At 42.7% G+C, this 18,497-nt stretch overlaps 1 protein-coding gene across 3 annotated transcripts in view; it reads left to right on the top strand.

Annotated features, from left to right (window-relative positions):
* CREB5 (cAMP responsive element binding protein 5) overlaps positions 1-18,497 on the top strand; it is a 583,431-nt gene that overhangs the window by 411,840 nt on the left and 153,094 nt on the right. The window contains exon 1 of one of the 3 annotated variants that reach the window (XM_006832180.1): positions 8,700-8,923. The exons of the other annotated variants lie outside the window; for them this stretch is intronic. Within the exon in view, the coding sequence (XP_006832243.1) occupies positions 8,877-8,923 (47 nt within the window). The 5' untranslated portion in view covers positions 8,700-8,876. Of the gene's footprint in view, positions 1-8,699; positions 8,924-18,497 lie in introns of those variants that run through there. 3 annotated transcript variants of the gene reach the window in all.

The following is an 18,497-nucleotide window of genomic DNA, read 5'->3' as shown; positions in this document are numbered from 1 at the left end:
TCTTCTCTGTCCTGTGAGTCAGTATTGTCTCAACTGCAATGGGCTTGCTCTTTTTACTTTTATGTTACTGTGAAAGGTATACTGCACGTATCCTGTTTTGGAAAAGCCACTATCCACTATTGACAATTTTTATAGGCTTGATAGTTTTAAGACAGATTACAGATTTTTCACCTGAGAAATATAGAAGGGAACTCACAGCTTCTTTAGAGCCTAAAGAGTACTGGACCTTATTTATATTTATATTAGTACTCATGTTCATTTCTACATTGATCTCAGCTTTTATTTCTCCTTGTTTTATATCTATATTTATATTCATGTCTATATTATTCTGCTTATAATATATTTATGATCTTAATTTGACCAGTTGAATATGTTCTTTCTTAAAACAGGGTCTATGTCCCAAAATCTCTGAGGTGATTCACTTAAAAACACGTATTCTTGGCTTCCTCTTGACCCACACAGTCTTTTAAGTCATACCCAGAAATCTGCATTCTAGATTGTTCTGCAGACTCTCAGGCACACCACGTCTGAGCAGGTTCACTTGGCCCATTGTTGCTGGTTGTAGTGCCGGGTCAGCCTTTAGGGCACAGAGAGTCATCTCTGAGTGCCGGCTTTTTTTTAAGAGCAGAGTTTGAAGTTTAATACAAAGAGAATAGCGTTTTTCGATTTGGGGTTTAATCCATGGCCCATGGTTAAAACGAGGGTCTGAAGCTTTTATTTAATTCTCAGAGGGATTTGCTGCCCAAGAAAGGTATGTTCGAAAGCCAGTCTGAAACTGCGTTTTCTAGTTTGGTCAGGTGCTTGGCCCAAACATCATTGAGCCTCACTTTCCTTCCCACTTCTATTGTTGTTGTTAAGTGTCCTCGAGTCAGTTCCTACTTATAGTGACCCTGTATAGGGTTTCCAAGGAGCCATTGGCAAGCCCAACCTTGTGGTTCAAACCAACCTTGCATTCCAGAGCATTAACCCATAGTGCCACATCAGGACTCCTAGTGCCTGAGGAATTTTCAAGTTTATGGAGAAAGAGAAATTCAGTATCTTTAACTCACAACTAAAAGACTTCTTACCAAGCTGAACACCAAATCCAGTGCCCTTGAATCACAGTGCCCCTATATAGGGGTTTCTGAGACTGCAAAACTTTACAGGAACAGACAGCCCCATTTTTTTCTCCCACAGGATGGCTGGTAGGTTTGAACCACTGACTTTTTGTTAGTAGCCCAATGCCTAAACCATAGGGCCACCAGGGCTCCTTGGATGTTAAGTACCATCAGGTCTGTTCTGACTCATAACGACTCTGTATACAGTTTCTGATACTGTGAATCTTTGTAGGAACACAAACCCTCGTCTTTCTGTGGCTGAGCAGCTGGTGGACTTGAACCACCCAACGTTTTGCTTTGCAGTCCAGTGCTTATCCTACAGAGCCACACAGTAGGATTAGAGAAGACAGGCCTAAATTATTTAGAACTCATATGTGACTGAGCTTCTAAAATGATGAAAACATATCCAAGTTTGTAGGAGCACATCTGGGTGATTTTTTTGTTTTAAAGTTAAGAACCGAATTTCAGCCTAAGGCTGGATTAAGTGCACCTTTTTGACCAAGGCGCTGGTGTAAATAGAGAAACCACAGCCGTGAAGGGGCCTGAGAGGAACAATACAATGTGGAAGTGGGTTTGGAAAACAAAATATTATGTCAGCAGGTTTCTCTTTCATTTATTCTCTCTGATCAAAACCAACTTTTTAAACTCTGAGGCCCTTTGAATACAAACATAGATAATTTCATTTGGAAGGCCCTAGAGCTTCAGGTTTGGGGTTTTTCTCCTCCCCTCCAGGCAAAAGTGTTGGAGGGCTAACTCTCCTTGCAGAAACCCTCCTAGTAAATCAGTGCTGGTAAATGTATCTGTGCAGTGTCCGGAAAGGTCTGTTATTAAATATATGCATAGCCCTACAGCTGGAATCCCTGTGGTGGGGAAAAGGAACCCACAAATAAAAATCCCTATTAAATCTTCCTTTTTATTCCTGTTGTTGTTGCTCCGTGCCCTCAAGTCAGTTCCCCCTCATAGCGACCCTATGTACAATAGAATGAAACATTGGGCAGCCTCACAGTCTTTCCTGTGTAACCCTAAAATCTCTTCAGACTCATTCTGACTTTTACACTGTTTTCATTTAAAAATGTTTAACAATGAAAGCGGCCAATGCAGTAAATTTTCAGGGCATTCATCCAAACAAGTAACTAATCTTTTTCAGAAAGCAATTGAAAAGTATTTGGGATAGAGTCCTGGTGTGGTGCAACAGGATAATGCACTGGACTATAAGATCAGTTTCAACTGCAAGGTTGGTGGTTCAAATCCACCAGCTGCTCTTTGGAAATCCTATGAATCACTATGGAACTGACTCAACGGTACTTAACAACAAAAATATTTAGAAAGATGACACGCAGTGTTTTGAGTTCATAGCACATAAAGGGATGACATTTTGTTTGCTCACTATGAAAGTCTCTTTTCTTAGGGTGACTCAGGAACCATACAAAATGCACCCCAACCAATGGACATGTGTCTCTCTTAGCTCATCTCAACTCCCCTGCATGGAGAAATGAATGAAAATAGTCTGTTGTAAACTGTTCTGATATCTGTCTCAGGGGCTCATTCTGGCCTCCCTGCCATGTGGACCCAGGGAAAGCTAGAGGAATCCACGTCTCTTTAAGGTATCTGAGTGACACAGATAGTTAAGGCATCTCAGAAGACAAGATCTGCTTCGGAAAGACCACAGACTTGAAAAGCCTGTGGAGCCATTCTGCTCCACACTCATGGGTCCCCACGAGCCATGGTGACAAACAGCAACAAGACCCTTAGGGAGAAAAGTCATACACAGTGCAGTGGAAAAGACCAAGTAGGTTTCCTAGGAATTCCTTACTATTACACATTTTCTAGATGCTTCCGATCTTGGGAAACTAAAGAGTGTGAATAGGAATGTAACAAGGAACAAACACTTCCATGAAGCTGGCGATCAAGGACAGACTCTGCAATCTGTGCCGGCGCCATTGTGAGTCTGGGTTCAGTCACTTTCTTGAGAACCTTCTTACTCTTGGTGCCAGCAATGCAAGGATGAATGAATACTCATGGCCTCTACACTGAAGAAGCTAGTACACAGAGAGCATAGTATTGCTCTTGGGGCGAAAACAAACAAGAGAACACCTCCTTTCTAGGTACCCTTACTATTGAGTGGACCCCCACCCCGACTCATGGTGACCCCATGTGTCTCAGAATAGAAATGTGGCTAGTTTGCCTTTCAAGACTCCTCAGGGTGAGCTCAAACCTGCAACTTTTGGTTAACAGTTTCATGTGTTAATCCAGGGCACCTAGGGTCTTTCCATCACTGGCCCAAGATGCCACAGCAGCTCAGAAAAATGGACACTCCTACCCTAGCCTGTAAAGAACTCATGGGAAAAGTAATATCTGAGCTAAATGTGTATTCAATTATGAATTCATTTATTCAACAAATATTCATTGATTGTAGACTGCCTTTCAGACATTGTGATAGGTTCAATGATACGGTGACGTATACATTTTAAGGATAGAGTGGAAGCTAATAGAAAAATAAAATTGGAAATAGATAGGATGCAAGCTAATATTTTAGGGGTAATCAAAGGACTCATAACCTCCCATTATGTACCCCTTATGAACTAAGCTGCTAACCACAAGGTCAGCAGTGTGAATCTATCAGTCGCTCCACAAGAGAAAGATGCAGCTTTCTGTTACTGTAAAGATTCACAGCCTCAGAAACCCTGTACAGGGTAGCAATGAGTCTGAACCAACTCCACAGCACACAACCACCACCACCAAGACTTCCTTAAGGTATTTGTGACAGGGAGCGCTGAGATTATGCAAACAGTTAACGTGCCAGCTGCTAACTGAAAGTTGGAGATTCGTTTCCACCCAAGGCTCTTCCAAAGATAAGCTTACGTCCAACATCTCAGCCACTGAAAATCCTGTGAAGCACAGTTTTACTCTGACACATACAGGGTCACCTTGAGTCACTGTCAACTCAGTGGCAACTAGCTTTAGACTTCCTGATGGCGCCATAATTCGAGATTCAATCCCTTGTCTTAAGCACATTGACCATTGTCAACTGAATATATTCCAAGTAGATTTTGACACAGGAAAGGCCAGAAAATTGGCTCAGGGCTCTTGGTGCCTGATCTGTCACATAGGAGTTACAGTAAGTTGGTTGGTTGGTTATGTGCCTTGGAGTCGGTTCCAACTCATAGTGACCCTGTACAGGATTTCCCAGGCTATACATCTTTACGGGAGCAGAAAGCTCATCTTTCTCCTGCAGAACAGCTGGTAGTTTCGAACTGTTGACCTTAAGGTTAGCAGCCTAACTCATAACCACTGTGCTACCAGAGTTATAGAAGACTGGACTAAGGGAGAAACCAAGGACAGAGGACTCTGAGAAACTCATTAGTTTTTCCTCCAGGAGTGTGGAGTTGGCTTTTGCTGACCCCACCATGCAAACTAGCCTTCGATTGCACTTACACATTTAGGAGATTCAGTCTCTAAAATGCCTGCAGCACAGGTTCACCTGGACAGCCCCCCAGCTCTGTCCACTGTGAAAACATGGGACACCCAAGTTGAAGGGAATGCTGGATGACACCACGTGCATGTGCAGTGGTCTGTGACCGGAAGGTTCGCTGGAAGCAATTTGCAAAGGAGCCCTTAGAAAACCACCTGGATGGTTATTGTAAATTAAAAAAGGAAGAGATGCCACTTTTTTTCTGAATAATTTATAATACTAGGTTTACGGCTGGGTACATGTGATAGTCATTACAGCTTATTTAACTCTGAAATTATCTGGCCCTTCAAATTCCACTGGGACTATAGGAATCATGGGTTAAATTTTAAAAACAATGTCTGAAAGAAGATGATATGCTTTTCCTTGAGGAGAATAATTTCAAATGTTAAAAAAAGAAAGAGAGAAAGAAAAAAAAATCGGCTCTCTCGGAGAAAGCTTGCTCTTTGCTGTTTTGGATATCGACTATGTTTTCTGTAATGCATTTGAGCTCAGAAGTTCACCCAGGCACACAAAGTTTGCTTTAGTCGGCTCCTATGCTTTTCAATTCCTGTGATCAAAATTGTGCCTTTTCTACTGGGTTGTTTTGGAGGCAGTCCAAAAGTGTTCTGAACTCTGAGCTCCGATCTCAGAGGTTTCCACTTCTCTGGAGCCGAACATTTCATCAGGAGCTGGACTATGTGAGTGAGTTACACCGAACAGCTGCTTGCTACCCTCTCCCCAAGGATGAAACGTTCTGCAGGGGAGGGTGTTGTAAGCATTCCTGAGCAAGCCAGCTAATCTGGAGGCCTAGCCTGTTGGCCAGGGGCTACTTCTAAGAAGATTCCCACTGGAATTAAAGCATCTTACAATTCCTATCTCTAAATTCCCCCTTCTTCAGAGAAGCAGATAGAGCATAGTGGGCTGGGGGAGATGTGGCGAGGGGGCCAATGGGTGAAAAAGGAAGTTGGATGGGAATTTCCTATTGGCAACAGGATACTCTTTCCCCATCATTGGTTGCTCACTGACAGGAAGGAAAATGGGAACGGAAAACAGGGTTTCTTTTTAAGTTAAAAGATACATGCAGCATCCAGAGAAAATGTCTAGTTTGGAAGTGGCAGGAGGGGGATACTGAATGTGGGGACCCACAAGGGCAAAGGTAAATATCCAGGCCCCTTTGAACTCTGAAACTGATTTAAACTCAAGCCAGGACTCTGAAGAGATTTTCCTGCAATGTCAATGTGTTCTGGCACATTGTTGGATTAGTGGCTTCATCAGGTACTGTCACACATATCTGTGTCCTTAGAGATTGGCTGCTTTCTGGAAGCACAAAAGTCATTGGCCATTTCACTCCCTGATCAGGGGCCCATTGCCACCTTAGAACCTCCTGAGCCCTTCCTGGTCCTAGCAGGAGTGATGGTGTGGGCCTTTCTCATTACAGGTGTGCGACTGGCTTAGGTCAAAGTGCTCATCAATGATATTACTTTCCGTGGAAGGCACAGGAAAGCTACTCTTGTAATTTCTACCTATAGCTGTTGTTAACTACTCTCCAGTTGGTCCCAACTCATGGTGACCCCATGCACAACGTCACTAAATGCTATAACATCGTCATGCTTGGTTGGGGATTGCAACATTTTAGGTATGTAGGGTTTTCATTGGACAGCTTTGCAGAAGTAGGTCACCAGGTTTTTCTTCCTAGTTTGCCTTAGTTTATTCAGCATCATAGCAACAGGCAAGGCATGGGTGGTGGCTCCTCATGGGATTTGAACCCAGATCTCCCACATAGAAGATAATCTTAATAGTGTGCCTCCTACCTACAACGCAGGTTTCCTTTTACCTGCCACACTAGAAAACACAAGGCCCATTCCTGGTGTGGCACACTGGGATAAAGCACTGGATTGCAAGTTCGTCTCGAACCACAAGGTCTGAGGTTCAAACTCACTAGCCGCTCCTTGGAAACCCTATCCAGGGTTGCTATGAGTCCGATGGCACTCAACAACATTTTCTAGCAACTGAACTCAATCCCTGATGTATGGTATAAGAAAAATCCTAGAAAGAACATTTTCCCACTGAAGTTACTCAAAGATGTAAATTTGGAAAGCTCCCACGCATGTCCATTTGGATATGCATAAAGTAATAATATAAAGAAAACACTTAAATATGAAAACTAAGGGGGCAGGGAGGGAAAGTGAAAGTCTTTTGTTTTATACTAACCTACATGGTAAATGTTCTTTTAAAAGGAGAAAGTGTCAAGTCTGGTAGGAGCTATTGAGAAAAAAAACAAAAAAATTTATTCATTCCTTGCTGCAGCAGGAGAAAAATCAATGGCTGCTTGGCGAGGCAGACGTAAATGAGTTATACAGGCCACTGACATGGTGGACCAAACTTTATAACAACCACATTTGCTGCTGTCAGGCCAAGGGCTTCGGTGGCGCCAGCTGTAATTACCGCTGATCACCTCTAATTCTGAACTGCCTGCCTTGATAAAGGTGTCACTTGGAGCAACTATGGCATCAACTTCAACTGAAGATGTCAAGACAGAGAGCAGTTCTTCCCCAGCCCACTTCCCTGGGGTTATGGAGACTGTTGGACAAACTTTGCTTTTTAACTCTCTGCTATAGATTCATCGATAATATTCCCTAAAGCTGTGATTTAAATTCCAAGGGACCCAGAACCTCAGCACTAGCTACCTTTCCCTCCTTCCCGCCCCTCTGTCCCCAGCTCCCTAGCAAATATTTTTTTAATAAACTAAGAGGCTTTTCTGAAAACTGAGTGTACAAGTCAGGACCTCCTCTGTTTCGTCACAAGTGAAGAGATGAATGTGTTGTGTCACCTGGTTTACTGGTCAGAAAAACAATTTACTTCCCATCATCTATTTAGGAGCAATGATTGGAGTAAATGCTGCAATCATTTTTGGAAAGAAAAAAAAAAAATTAACTGCTACGCCATGCCTTTCTTCTGCTTTTGCGGTATTCTAAAAAGAAAAAAAAAACAAAACAAAAAAAAACAGTTGCGAACTTCCCAATTTTTACAACACAGTGCTTTTTTTTTTTTTCTTGTTGAAGAAAGTTTAAAGGGTGAGGTCAACAAAACACTGAGCGAATACAGGGTTAAAAAGCTGGGCTCACAAAGCAACTGGTGGATGGTTCCTAGTGAAATCCTGAGTGGCAGAGGTGTGAAGTGTGGGGTAGAATTCAGCAATTTAAAAGGGTTTCACTGTCATTTGTGAGGGATAATGTTCAACTTCCCCCTTTTTGCCCCCCAAGCTGTTTTTCCTCACTCTGTAATTTAAAAAGAGACACACGTACTGTTTCTGGTTTTTTTTTTCTTTCTTCCTGTCATCCTCTTTAAACCAGACAGCCCCACCCGCACAGGAACACAGGAAGCCCCTTCCCGAAGGTTGAGGAAGGGGTAGCTCCTCTTTTACTTTGTGGGTGAACATACTTTTATCCTCTCCTCTTGGGACAGTTCTCCAGAGAGTGGAGTGCTAACGTATCAAGACATGCTTTGTGCTTTGCAGCTAGGGCCCTCCTCCCCAGCCATCAATCTGGGCAGACAAAATGACTGTGATGTTCTAGCCCTTGATGGCTCCAGACACCGCGACCAGAAGTGGTTTTGCCTTGCTGACAGGGAGATCAGATGTGAGACATCTCGGGAGGGCTGGTGGTTGGTACTTTGCAACCAAAAGTCCTATCCAGCTCCAGGAAAAATGGCCCCAGGCAATGGAAAGCAAGTCACCTGGTCCTGACATGTCGCCTGTGCTGGAAACTAGTATTGGTTATCCACACCTCATCCTTCCAACCTGCTGTCTTCCTCCCACTCTTTCTTCACCGCAACAGGTCTCTATTGTTGTTTCCCTTTCCTCAAACATACGGGCACTTTTTTTTTTTTTTTTCTGTTTTATCAGACCCAACCGACCCCTGACTAAAGAACTGCGGGCCAGGGTCTGAGCTCCAAGGCAGCTGTTGGGCTGTCCCGAGGCGGCACTGTTTCCCCATTCTGTTTACCCGTTTCCAAGAGCAATTGCGCCACGGAGGCTCCCTGAGCCTGGAACTCGGCCTGAGGCTGTTTTGGTTACATTGAAATTTTGCTTCAGTTCTGCCAGATTTAAATGGTGACTTCACCAGCACTGAGCTAAAAAGCAGGAGGAGGAGGGTGAGCCCAGGAGAAAGAGAGCAATCGAGCTGGAGGGAGAGAGCCAGAGCAAAGCGCAAGAGAAGGGCCAGCACATTACATCATCGTTTGGCCTGGAATCAAATGGGAAGGATATGACTCACTCAGGCTAGTTAAGCTTTGGCTTAAGTTCTACACACACTCATTCCAGAGCTCTCATGTTCTGCACCTCAACAGGGAATTCAGCCTCAGTGATGTCCATGAGGTTTGTTTTTAATTTTCTTTTCTTTTTTCCGATTTTATAGATTTTTTTGCCCCTACCACCTCTTTTTCTTGAGTCTCCCTCTTTCTCCCCCTCGTCTTTTTCTTCCCCTCTCCCCTTCCTGCCCGCCTTTGTTTTCTCCTCTTCTGCCTTCTCCTCTTTCCCCAGCCCCTCCGCTCCTCTTCTTGCCCCGGGAGAGGCAGCTAGCGTCTTTTCACTTTGATAGGAGTTTTTGTTCTAGTACAGCGACCTGAATGAGTTGAACAGCAATTGGGCTGGGTGAAAAGAGCAAAGCAAGCCAAGGCAACAGCCGCAAAAAAAGAAAAAAAAAAAAAAAAAGGGCCACAAATAAAAAGCGAAGCAAGAAAGAGCAAACTTGAGCGAAGTTTCAGTGTTGCTGCCGTGTCGCTCCTAATCGGAGGAGACAGGGAGAGAGTTAAAATACAGGAACCAATCGCTTGAATGGTGATGTAATGCAAGAACTGCAGGGTAGTTAAGTAATGTGAGAGCAAGGGGGTCAGGGTTGCAAAGCATTTACCTGCTCTCAAGGGGTTTTCAGTTTATTATCAATTGCAGTGACTGAAACTGGCTTCAGACTGCAATTTCTAATTATTCACAGACTCCCCTTTTTTATCTTTTATTATTAAAAGTAAAACTATATTATGGTATTAAAAAACCCCATGATATTATCACAGCTGTGTATTATTTTCCACTAGGATTCTCTCTTTCCCTCTCTTTTAAATGGCTCAAGACGGTTGTCTTTTTTATAAAAGGTGACATGAGGGAGGGGGTGTTTTTTTTTTTAGTGTAACTGGTGAATTCTAAATGCCTGGAAAACTCTTTGGGATGTGGCGTTGGGCATGAAGAGTTAATGATTGTGCTATTCCATGTATTATTCAGAGTATCTAGTAGGTTTTTAATATATGATGATCATCAAAAGTCATTACAGTCTTTTACCTGTCATTTCAGCTAATGTTAACAGAACTGTGCATTTGTTTGAGAATTTTAACTGTGTTGTTTCACGTGACAATTAGCTTAATCCAATTAGCTTAAGACTTTCGTTTTCTTGAATTAATTTTAGGATGCTACGTTAAGGTTGTGGGAGGGATATTGTAAGTGTCTTCATTTGCCTTGATGTTTGAGAGCAAGGTTTTAACACTAAATACATGGAGAGAGGGACAGGTGGGCGTGATCTTATTGCTTTACACATGTCGAGGCACTCTTCTGTCTTGAAAGTTAATAGCAATTTCTGTATGTTTCATAAAATACATTTCTGTGTGGATTGAAACTGTCCTGCATTAGGTCAGTTAGACCTGAAGCCCTCCAGAGCTAGTGAGCAAACTCGACACTTCTCCATGACTCTTGGGGCCTCCCAACTTCTCTTTGGCTTAGTCTTGTTCATCACAGACCTGCACGCTGTGGCCTGGGTTACATACCTGAAAGGTGTTTATGTTCTTTATTTGATGCATGTTTTAGATATAATTAATTATGATTTTTATGAATTGTCACTTCATCTCCTTTCTTTTTTTTTTTTTTTTTTGGTCAGAACTGGGACAGAGAAGGAAAGAGCAGGGTAATTCTTGGGGGAAATAGCATGCTGTATTGGGGGGCCAGACTATCTTCTAAACCTGACATGTGACCTTGAGCAATTCACTTAAAACTGTCTGGGCTTCATTTTAAAATGAGGGAAAGGATGAAGTCCTCTCAACTTGTTAAGTGCCATCAAGTCAGTTTTAACTCATAGCGAGTGACCCTTTATAAGGTTTTCCACCTTGTAGTTTAGTAGTCCAGTGCTTCCTGTACATGCCAGACTAGGACTCCTACACACATTTGCAGAGGCAAATCCTAGATGATCTCTACAGTTTCCTCCAGTTTGAGAGTTCTGGCTCGGTGTCCATGTTCTCTACAAATTGTGATCAGGGGATTCAGAGTAGCTTTTGAGAGAAAAGGACATTTTTAATTCGAAATGAATTAATGCCTTAAAATAAATGAATAGGAGAGGGTAAAAAGGAGTGTTTCTTCCCCGACTTGAAAGATTATTTCTTTGTTTTGTTTTGTCTTTTTGGCATGAAGAGCCCTTCTGTGGTAGAATTCTTAATTTTCAAATGCTCCTGTGAGAATTCTTCATTGAGAAATAATTACTTAGGTGTGTCCACCAAAAAGAGTGACAGCCGCATTAAGGGAGGACCTACCTGTCCAGTACACTTTTCTAGAAGGTCCCCACAGTTTTCTGATGCGTTGTTGATTGTGTATGCCATCCAGTTGAATCTGACTCACAGCCACCATATGTTGTTGTTGTTGTTGTTAAGCACTGTTGAGTTGGTTCTGATATAGGATAGAATAAATCTCTCACAGAGGGTTTCCTAGGCTATAGAATGGCATGAAAACCACAAAAGGCATTTGCTCAGTCCCTCATATGGTACAGACCAGAGTTTGTATTAAGTTTATTCCCCCAAAAGGCTGCATGACTGCTTGATATGTTTCTGTCATTTTAACATAAACTCAAATTTAAATGGAACTTAAAGCTACATTTAAAAATCTTCCAATAGCATGAAAGGCAAAACTACATGTGCTTGTGAGAAAGTTAATTTTCCCAAACAATACCTCTATTCTTCAGCCAAATTCCAAGGTAGCAGCCTTATTGTAAAGAGATTTGTATTTATGGGCCCAGCTAATTGTACACAGAAAGGAACCATCACTATGCCTAGTTGTGGGGAAAGCGTACCCAGAGTTGAACGAAACCAGTGGTGAGGGTTATTAGTCGGTATGCATAGTTTGATGAGTGCCAAGTGTGTGCTTGGGACTCTTCAGGAATAAAGAAGGCATGATTGCTTTTTTTAGAGCATTACAATTTATGTTGTCTTGGCTCTGAGTCGTTCACCCATAATCAGAAAGGCCCTGCTTGTGGCTGACAGAGAGACAAGCTGAAGAGTACTGGCCCAGCTGGATCATCTCTGAACCAGTTTCACTGTGGGATAACGCACTGGACCGCAAGTCAGTTTGAACCACAAGATTGGCAGTTCCAATTCACCAGCTGCTCCTCAGAAACCCAATACAACAACAACTTGGGTTGCCTAACTTCACCCCCAGGTGAACTCAGAGGGGTGAGAATTATGAATTATATTACTTGGTGGTGGTTTGGTTTGGTTTTCAAGTTCTTATTTTGATTGTTTATTTTTCATTTGGATTTTGTTGAGATAATTGTAGATTCTCATGTTTTTGTATGTCAGAAATTGCACAGCGACCCTATGGATCCTTGGCCCTGTTACTAGTTGCCGCTGTGTTGACTATGACTTATGTTGTAAAGTCAGACATATCGGAGTAGAACTCTGCTCATAGGATTTTCAATGGCTGAGTTTTGGGGAGTAGGTCATCAGACCTTTATTCTGAGGCCCCTCTGGGTTGATTTGTTGTTAAGTACTATGCAGGGTTTCCCAGAAGCAAATGGTGAGTTTGAACCGCTGACCTTGTGGTTCACAGTGTAGTGCTTATCCTAGAGCGCCACACCAGGAGCCCTTTAAACCCCCAATATGCAGTTAGTAGCTGAGCCACTTAAGCATTTGCATCACCCCTGAGAATCCCTAACATTTACAATACTCTGTTTACAGTAGCGGCTACAGTATTGCAAGTACTCGAGTACGCTATCTAGAACATAGTGGGTGGCTTCAGACGTTAAGTCCCGCCCTGTGAACCACAGGTCTGAGGTTTGAGCCCACCAGCTGCTCCGCAGAAGATGAGGGTTCCTCCTCGCACCAAGAGTTAAAAAGCCTAAAAAACCCTGTACAGGTTCGCTATGAGTCAGAACCGACTTGTCTCACTTAGCAACAACAGTACAATACCTAGTACAATATCTGGAGTCCTGGGGTAGCACTGTTGGACAAGCACTGGACTGCTAACCACAATGCTGGCAGTTCAAAGTCATAAGCTGCTCCTCAGAAACCCTATACATGGTTGCTATGAGTCAGAATTGACCCAACAGCACTTAACAGCAATAAGTACAATATCATATGATATCATATGGCTCTGTAGGATAAGCACTGGATTACACACCACAAGGTTGGCAGTTCAAACCCAGCAGCCACTCCACAGGAGAAAGGTGAGGCTTTCTGTTACCACAGTGAGTGGTAACAGCTTTAGACACCATATATCATGGAGCTGTGAGTCAGAACCACCTTAACAGCACTTAACAGCTGCAGCAACAATAGTACAATAGTGCACCCAGGGAGGCCTGTGGGTGTAATAGCTAAATGGTTGACTGTTATATGAAAGGCCAGCAGGTCAAAACAATCAGCAGCTTCAAGGGAGGTTGTGGGGTAGGAGTGGGGTGGGGAGAGTACCTGGTGCCTGGTGATTTGCTCTCCTAAAGATTACAACCTAGGAAACCCTATTGGGAGAGTCTAGTCTGTCCGATTGGGTCAGTATGAGTCGGAACCAACTGACAGCGCATAGCAACAACAGCAGTCCTTAACAACAGCAATAACCAGATAATTGGCACTGATAAAATGTACAGATCTGATTTTGATTTTCTCAGTTTCACTTATACTTGTGTGTTGTTTTATAGCTGTGAAAAGTAAGTCTCAGACTTGCCAAAGTTCTCCTAAGTCCAGTCCACACTAGATCTAGCTCACCATCCCTGACAAACTTTCCACCGCCACCATGACTGTCAGTGAAACTCCTCACATACCCAGCTAGAAAACCTGGTGGTCATACCCACACTCCACATTCTCTTGGGGTATGGCCAGAATGGCGCCTTGGCCCTCTAAAGATGTCCCTGAGACCATGCTTCACATGTTAGCAGGTGAAAAGGAATGTAGGGCTTTGGTAGCACAACTGAAGAGATACAGGTCTCTTCACTCTGCAGGCTAGGCACAGAACAGAGGAAGGCCAGCTGTTCATCTTCAGTGATGAATGCTCAGCATTCTTCCTCATTCTCACCCAGGTTTCCTTTGGTGGGCTCCTACATGTCATGAAGAAAGAATATGACTGTAGGGATTCAGGCATCTGATAATCAGAGAACTAGTACGAGGCCTCATTAAAAGATCACAGATTTGGGATCAAAAAGACCTGAGGTCCAATCTCTCCTCTACCTTCTTGTGATGTGACTTCGAGATGCCTCTTAACCTTGCTGTAGCTTCTATTTTGTCTGTAAAGTAGCACTAAGCATAGCTAACTTATGGAATTGTTGTGAGGGGTGGAGATAGCATTTGAAAGCCTCGGGCATAGAATGAGCTCACAGGAATAAATCTTAGCTGCTGCTGCTATTATTGAGAATGGCAGGACAGGAAGCTCCTGGTGGAGCAACTGCAAGTAACTGACGCTTTATACTCTATCTGGGCATCTTATTCCCAGCATCCCTCAGGCTTCCTACTTCTTCACCACCCCTTCTTTTATGTCATGTTCTTATTTAGAAAAATGGAGCAGGTGTGAAATCACATAAAACAAAAACAAAAGTACCCCTATGATGGAAGTGAGGTGTAGTATAGTACCAATCAAACCTGCCCCATTCCTGGTGACCTGAGAGAATGATGTAGTGGAATACAGTTTAGAAAAAAGACCCTCGGCTTTCATTCACATTAGGCTGTGATTTTGTGAGTGAGAAAATCAAATGAGATGGAGATTAAGGAATTCGGTCATGCGAACTGGACTCTGTTCCTGGCTTGACTAATTAAAGGAAGCGTATATTTGTGCTAATGTATAACGTGTAACACATATCTTTCGTTGGGTTAGGCTTTAAAAACAAAAAAACTTGGTGCCTTCCTTGGCGGCAAAACTGATGATTCAGAGGAGTAGAGAGCACGTGATTTCTCAAAGTGACAAGTGGAAGAGTTGTGGCAACCTTGGTGGAATCATCTAAAATATTGATAGGGTCATGGACTCCATGGTTGGACCCCCAATTCTATGTTGGAAATTGGTTCTAAGTAGCTCTTTCAATATTTCTTTTTCTTTTTTTTGGGGGGGGGTCTCATGAGCACTGGTAAGGAAAGTCCTGTTAATATTGTTGTTAGTGCATCGAGTCAGTTCTAACTCATAGGGACCCTGTATAGGCTTTCCAAGGAGTGGCTGGTGAGCTTGAACCACCGATCTTGCAATTCAAACCGATTTTGCAGTCCAGCGCATTAACCCACAGTGCCACACCAGGACTCCAGGTCAATCGTGGGTAGATATCAATGCTAAGGGACTTCTGGTGCGGTGCTGTAGGATCAACACTGGACTGCGAACCACAACATTAGCAGTTCAAACCCACCAACTGCTCCTTGGAAACCCTATACAGGGTCGCTATAAGTCAGAACCGACTTGATGGCACTTAACAACAATAACAACATTAACTTTAAGATCGTGGCCAAATCTAGAACTGTACTTGGACCTTCCAATGGGCTTCCTTTTGCACTGGATTGCAGAAAGATGTGTGTGTAGTGACTGAGTGTTTGGTCATAGCACAGAGATGTGGGGAGTAACCAAGAGAGAAAGAAATGGGTGGCATTACTAAATAAAAAATCTGCAGTCCAAATCTGTGAGTTTTAAACAGACTTGGTTCATCTGATACACCCTCTCAGAAATGTGTATTTCATGAGTTTGGGTTTCAACCAGAACAATCCCTTGTCTACTTACCCACTTGAAAACTGAAATTGATTTGACTTAGCCGCTCCAAAGTCCACTACATAGTACACATCCACTTTATAACAAGCCCATACATCTTTTCTTCCTGTACCTGCACTGGCAGGAAAGCTTATTAAATGATTGATGAGACAGCAGTGTACCCAGGAAGAATTAATCAATAGTTCGCTATCAGTACGGAGGATACTACTGTAGTTAGACAACAGCTAAGACCCACCCAACTATTCACAAGTCTTTCTTTCCTTCCACATGATACCAAAAATTGAATTCTACCTTGTGATTTTTTTTTTTTTTTCTCTTCCAATGAATGATTAAAAAAGAATTGGAGATGTCTGAGGAAAACACCAAAACCTGGAAAAGACAATAGTAAAGCTCCAAATGAACACTAAGCTACCTGATAATGCATAAACTCAGCCATGCATCTTAGTTATTGTTCTTAGGTATGTTGAGTCAGTTCCAATTCATAGCGACTCTGCATAAGGTTTCCAAGGATTTTTATATCATTGCAGGAGCAGAACACTAAGCTTATCTTTCTCCTGTGGAGCAGCTGGCAGGCTTGAACTGTGGACCTTGTGGTTCATAGTCTAGTGCTTACTATATAGAAAAATAGGACCAAGAGGCTGTGTTGTATAAGCTGGAATGCCTACTATTAGTTACTGTGTTTTAAGGCAATTCCTAATTTGGAGTCTATGAGCTTGTTTTATGTTGTTTTTTAAAATCAAAGATCTTAAATAACTGAAGCTCTGTTGGGTTGGACATGTGCTGACTGGCAGAGAGACCATCTGACCCTTTTGGAACCTTGCAGGTCTGATTATCCACCAGACTCTGCCTTCAATGGGATGATACGGCTGCCAAAGGGAGGACTATAAAATAAGCTCACTTGCAAAGGTTGTGGATGTTGTTAAGTGATATCAAGTCAGTTCCTACTCTTAGCAACCCTATATAGAGTTTCCAAGGAGCAGCTTAGCTAGTGGGCTTGAGCCACCGACCTTGCAGTTAGCAGTCCAGTGTAGCCTGTTTATTTGAAATCAATATAGCCCAACACAGTTGTGCCCTGTGATTAGTTAAGAGCTCAGGTTTGGGAGTCTGGCAGATCTGGGTCCATACTCTGGCTTTTTCTCTTGTTTGGTGGCACAGTGGTTAAGCACTCACTCAACAGTTAACCAGAACATCAATGGATGGAATCTACCAGTTGCTTCACAAAATGAACATGTGGAGGTCTGCTTCAATAAAGATTGTTGTTACTGAGTCGCTTCCTACTCATCGTGAATCTGTATAGGGTCTCCAAGGATTGGTTGGTGGATTTGAACCACTGACCTTGTGGTTAGTAGTCCAGTGCTGATCCTACAGCGCCATACCAGAACCCCCATTACAGCCTTGGGAACTCTATGGGACAGTTCTATGCTGCCCCATACGGTCACTATGAGTTGGAATAGATTGGATAGCAATGGTTCATTCTTTCTTTCCTTTTCTTTTAGGTTTAGGTATGCTATCTTTGTCAACCTGTTGAAACACTGTTGTTATTTCATCAATGCAGTGGAATTCATGACACAGTGTCTGTAATTTACTTAGCATGCTGAATGCTCAGTGGAGTTTAATTATTTAGTAGTGTAACCAGTTGACTCTTTTGGAGATCTGGATATCAGCATATTTTAGACATTAATAAGATAGAGAGAAATTGAGAAGTTCCTGCCTACAAAGGTAAACTGAGTTACAGAGTACAGATAAGGCAGTGAGCAAGTGGAGAGGTAAGGAGAGAATCGGAACATGGTCTCTACTCTTTGAGGCCATCTCTTCATTGACCAGAAAAGGAGGGTTCTGATCTTGTTTTAAGCAGTTTCTTCCAGCATCAAGAAGAGCAGAGTTGTTGTTTTTTTCCTCACTCCCTTTAGTGAAGTAGTAGATTTCATTTTCAGATGGCAAAGAACAAAATTTCTTTTGCCTCCTCTTGACCTTCTTGTTTATCATAATACTTCAGTCATCTAAGCAACACTTTGCAATAAAGGGCTGATCCACTTTAATTCCTCTGGAATTAATCATAATAACAGCAATTATAATAAACCCATTTAGTATAAATGTAAATGTAAATTATACTTGCATTGCGTTTTTGTCTCTTGTTTTGCTCTCTCCAGCACCCACTGTAATGTGGATTATCCAGTGGTCTGTTTTTCTAGCCAAAGTATCAAGTTTTTAATGTGGAGTCTTGCCTCTGTTCAACAGTTGGCTGCTGTTTGCCATTATCTGCCATAGAGGGAGTTGGGGCCTGGGTAGCATAAATGGTTTGGGTTTGACTACTAACCTAAAGGTTGAAAGTTCAAACTCACCCAGCAGCACCAAGGGAAAGGACCCCTAGCTAGCTATGTGCTTCCAAAAAGATTACAACCAAGAAAACCTTATGGAGTTCAGCTCTCTCCTGTAGAGCATGGGTTGCTATGAATTAGAAGCAACTCAATGGTGTTGGATTTGCTTTCTGGTTTGGTTTCCATGGAGCAATAGGAAGAAGCCTCAGTGGATGAATCAAAAGGAACATCATCTCACTTGACTTCCTTCTCACCCTGAAGAACTTTCTCAGTGGTTCATGGTAGTTGTGTGCCGTCGAGTTCACTCTGACTCATAACAACGCTGTATAGAGTTTCTGAGGCTGTAAATCTTTACGGGAGCAAAAAAATCTTATCTTTTCCTGCAGAGCGGCTGGTGGACTCAAACTTGCAGTCAGCAGCTCAACATGTAATCCACTGCACCACCAGGCCTCCTTAGAGCTTTCTTGTTGTTGTGTTGTTGTTGTTGTTAAATACCATCAAGTCTGTTTTGGTCCCATAGCGACCCTGTATAAGGTTTCTGAGGAGCAGCTAGTGAGCTTGGACCATCAACCTTGCTGTTCAAACTGACTTTGCAGTCCGGTGCATTAACCCACAGCGCCACACCGGGACTCCAGAACTTTCTTGTTGTTGTTGTTGTTGTT

This window comes from Chrysochloris asiatica, unplaced genomic scaffold (genome assembly GCF_000296735.1).
Source record: "Chrysochloris asiatica unplaced genomic scaffold, ChrAsi1.0 scaffold00006, whole genome shotgun sequence".
In the NCBI taxonomy this organism is placed as follows: domain Eukaryota; kingdom Metazoa; phylum Chordata; class Mammalia; order Afrosoricida; family Chrysochloridae; genus Chrysochloris; species Chrysochloris asiatica.
Note: the sequence above shows the minus strand (reverse complement) of the source record. Positions and strands in the feature narration are given on the sequence as shown.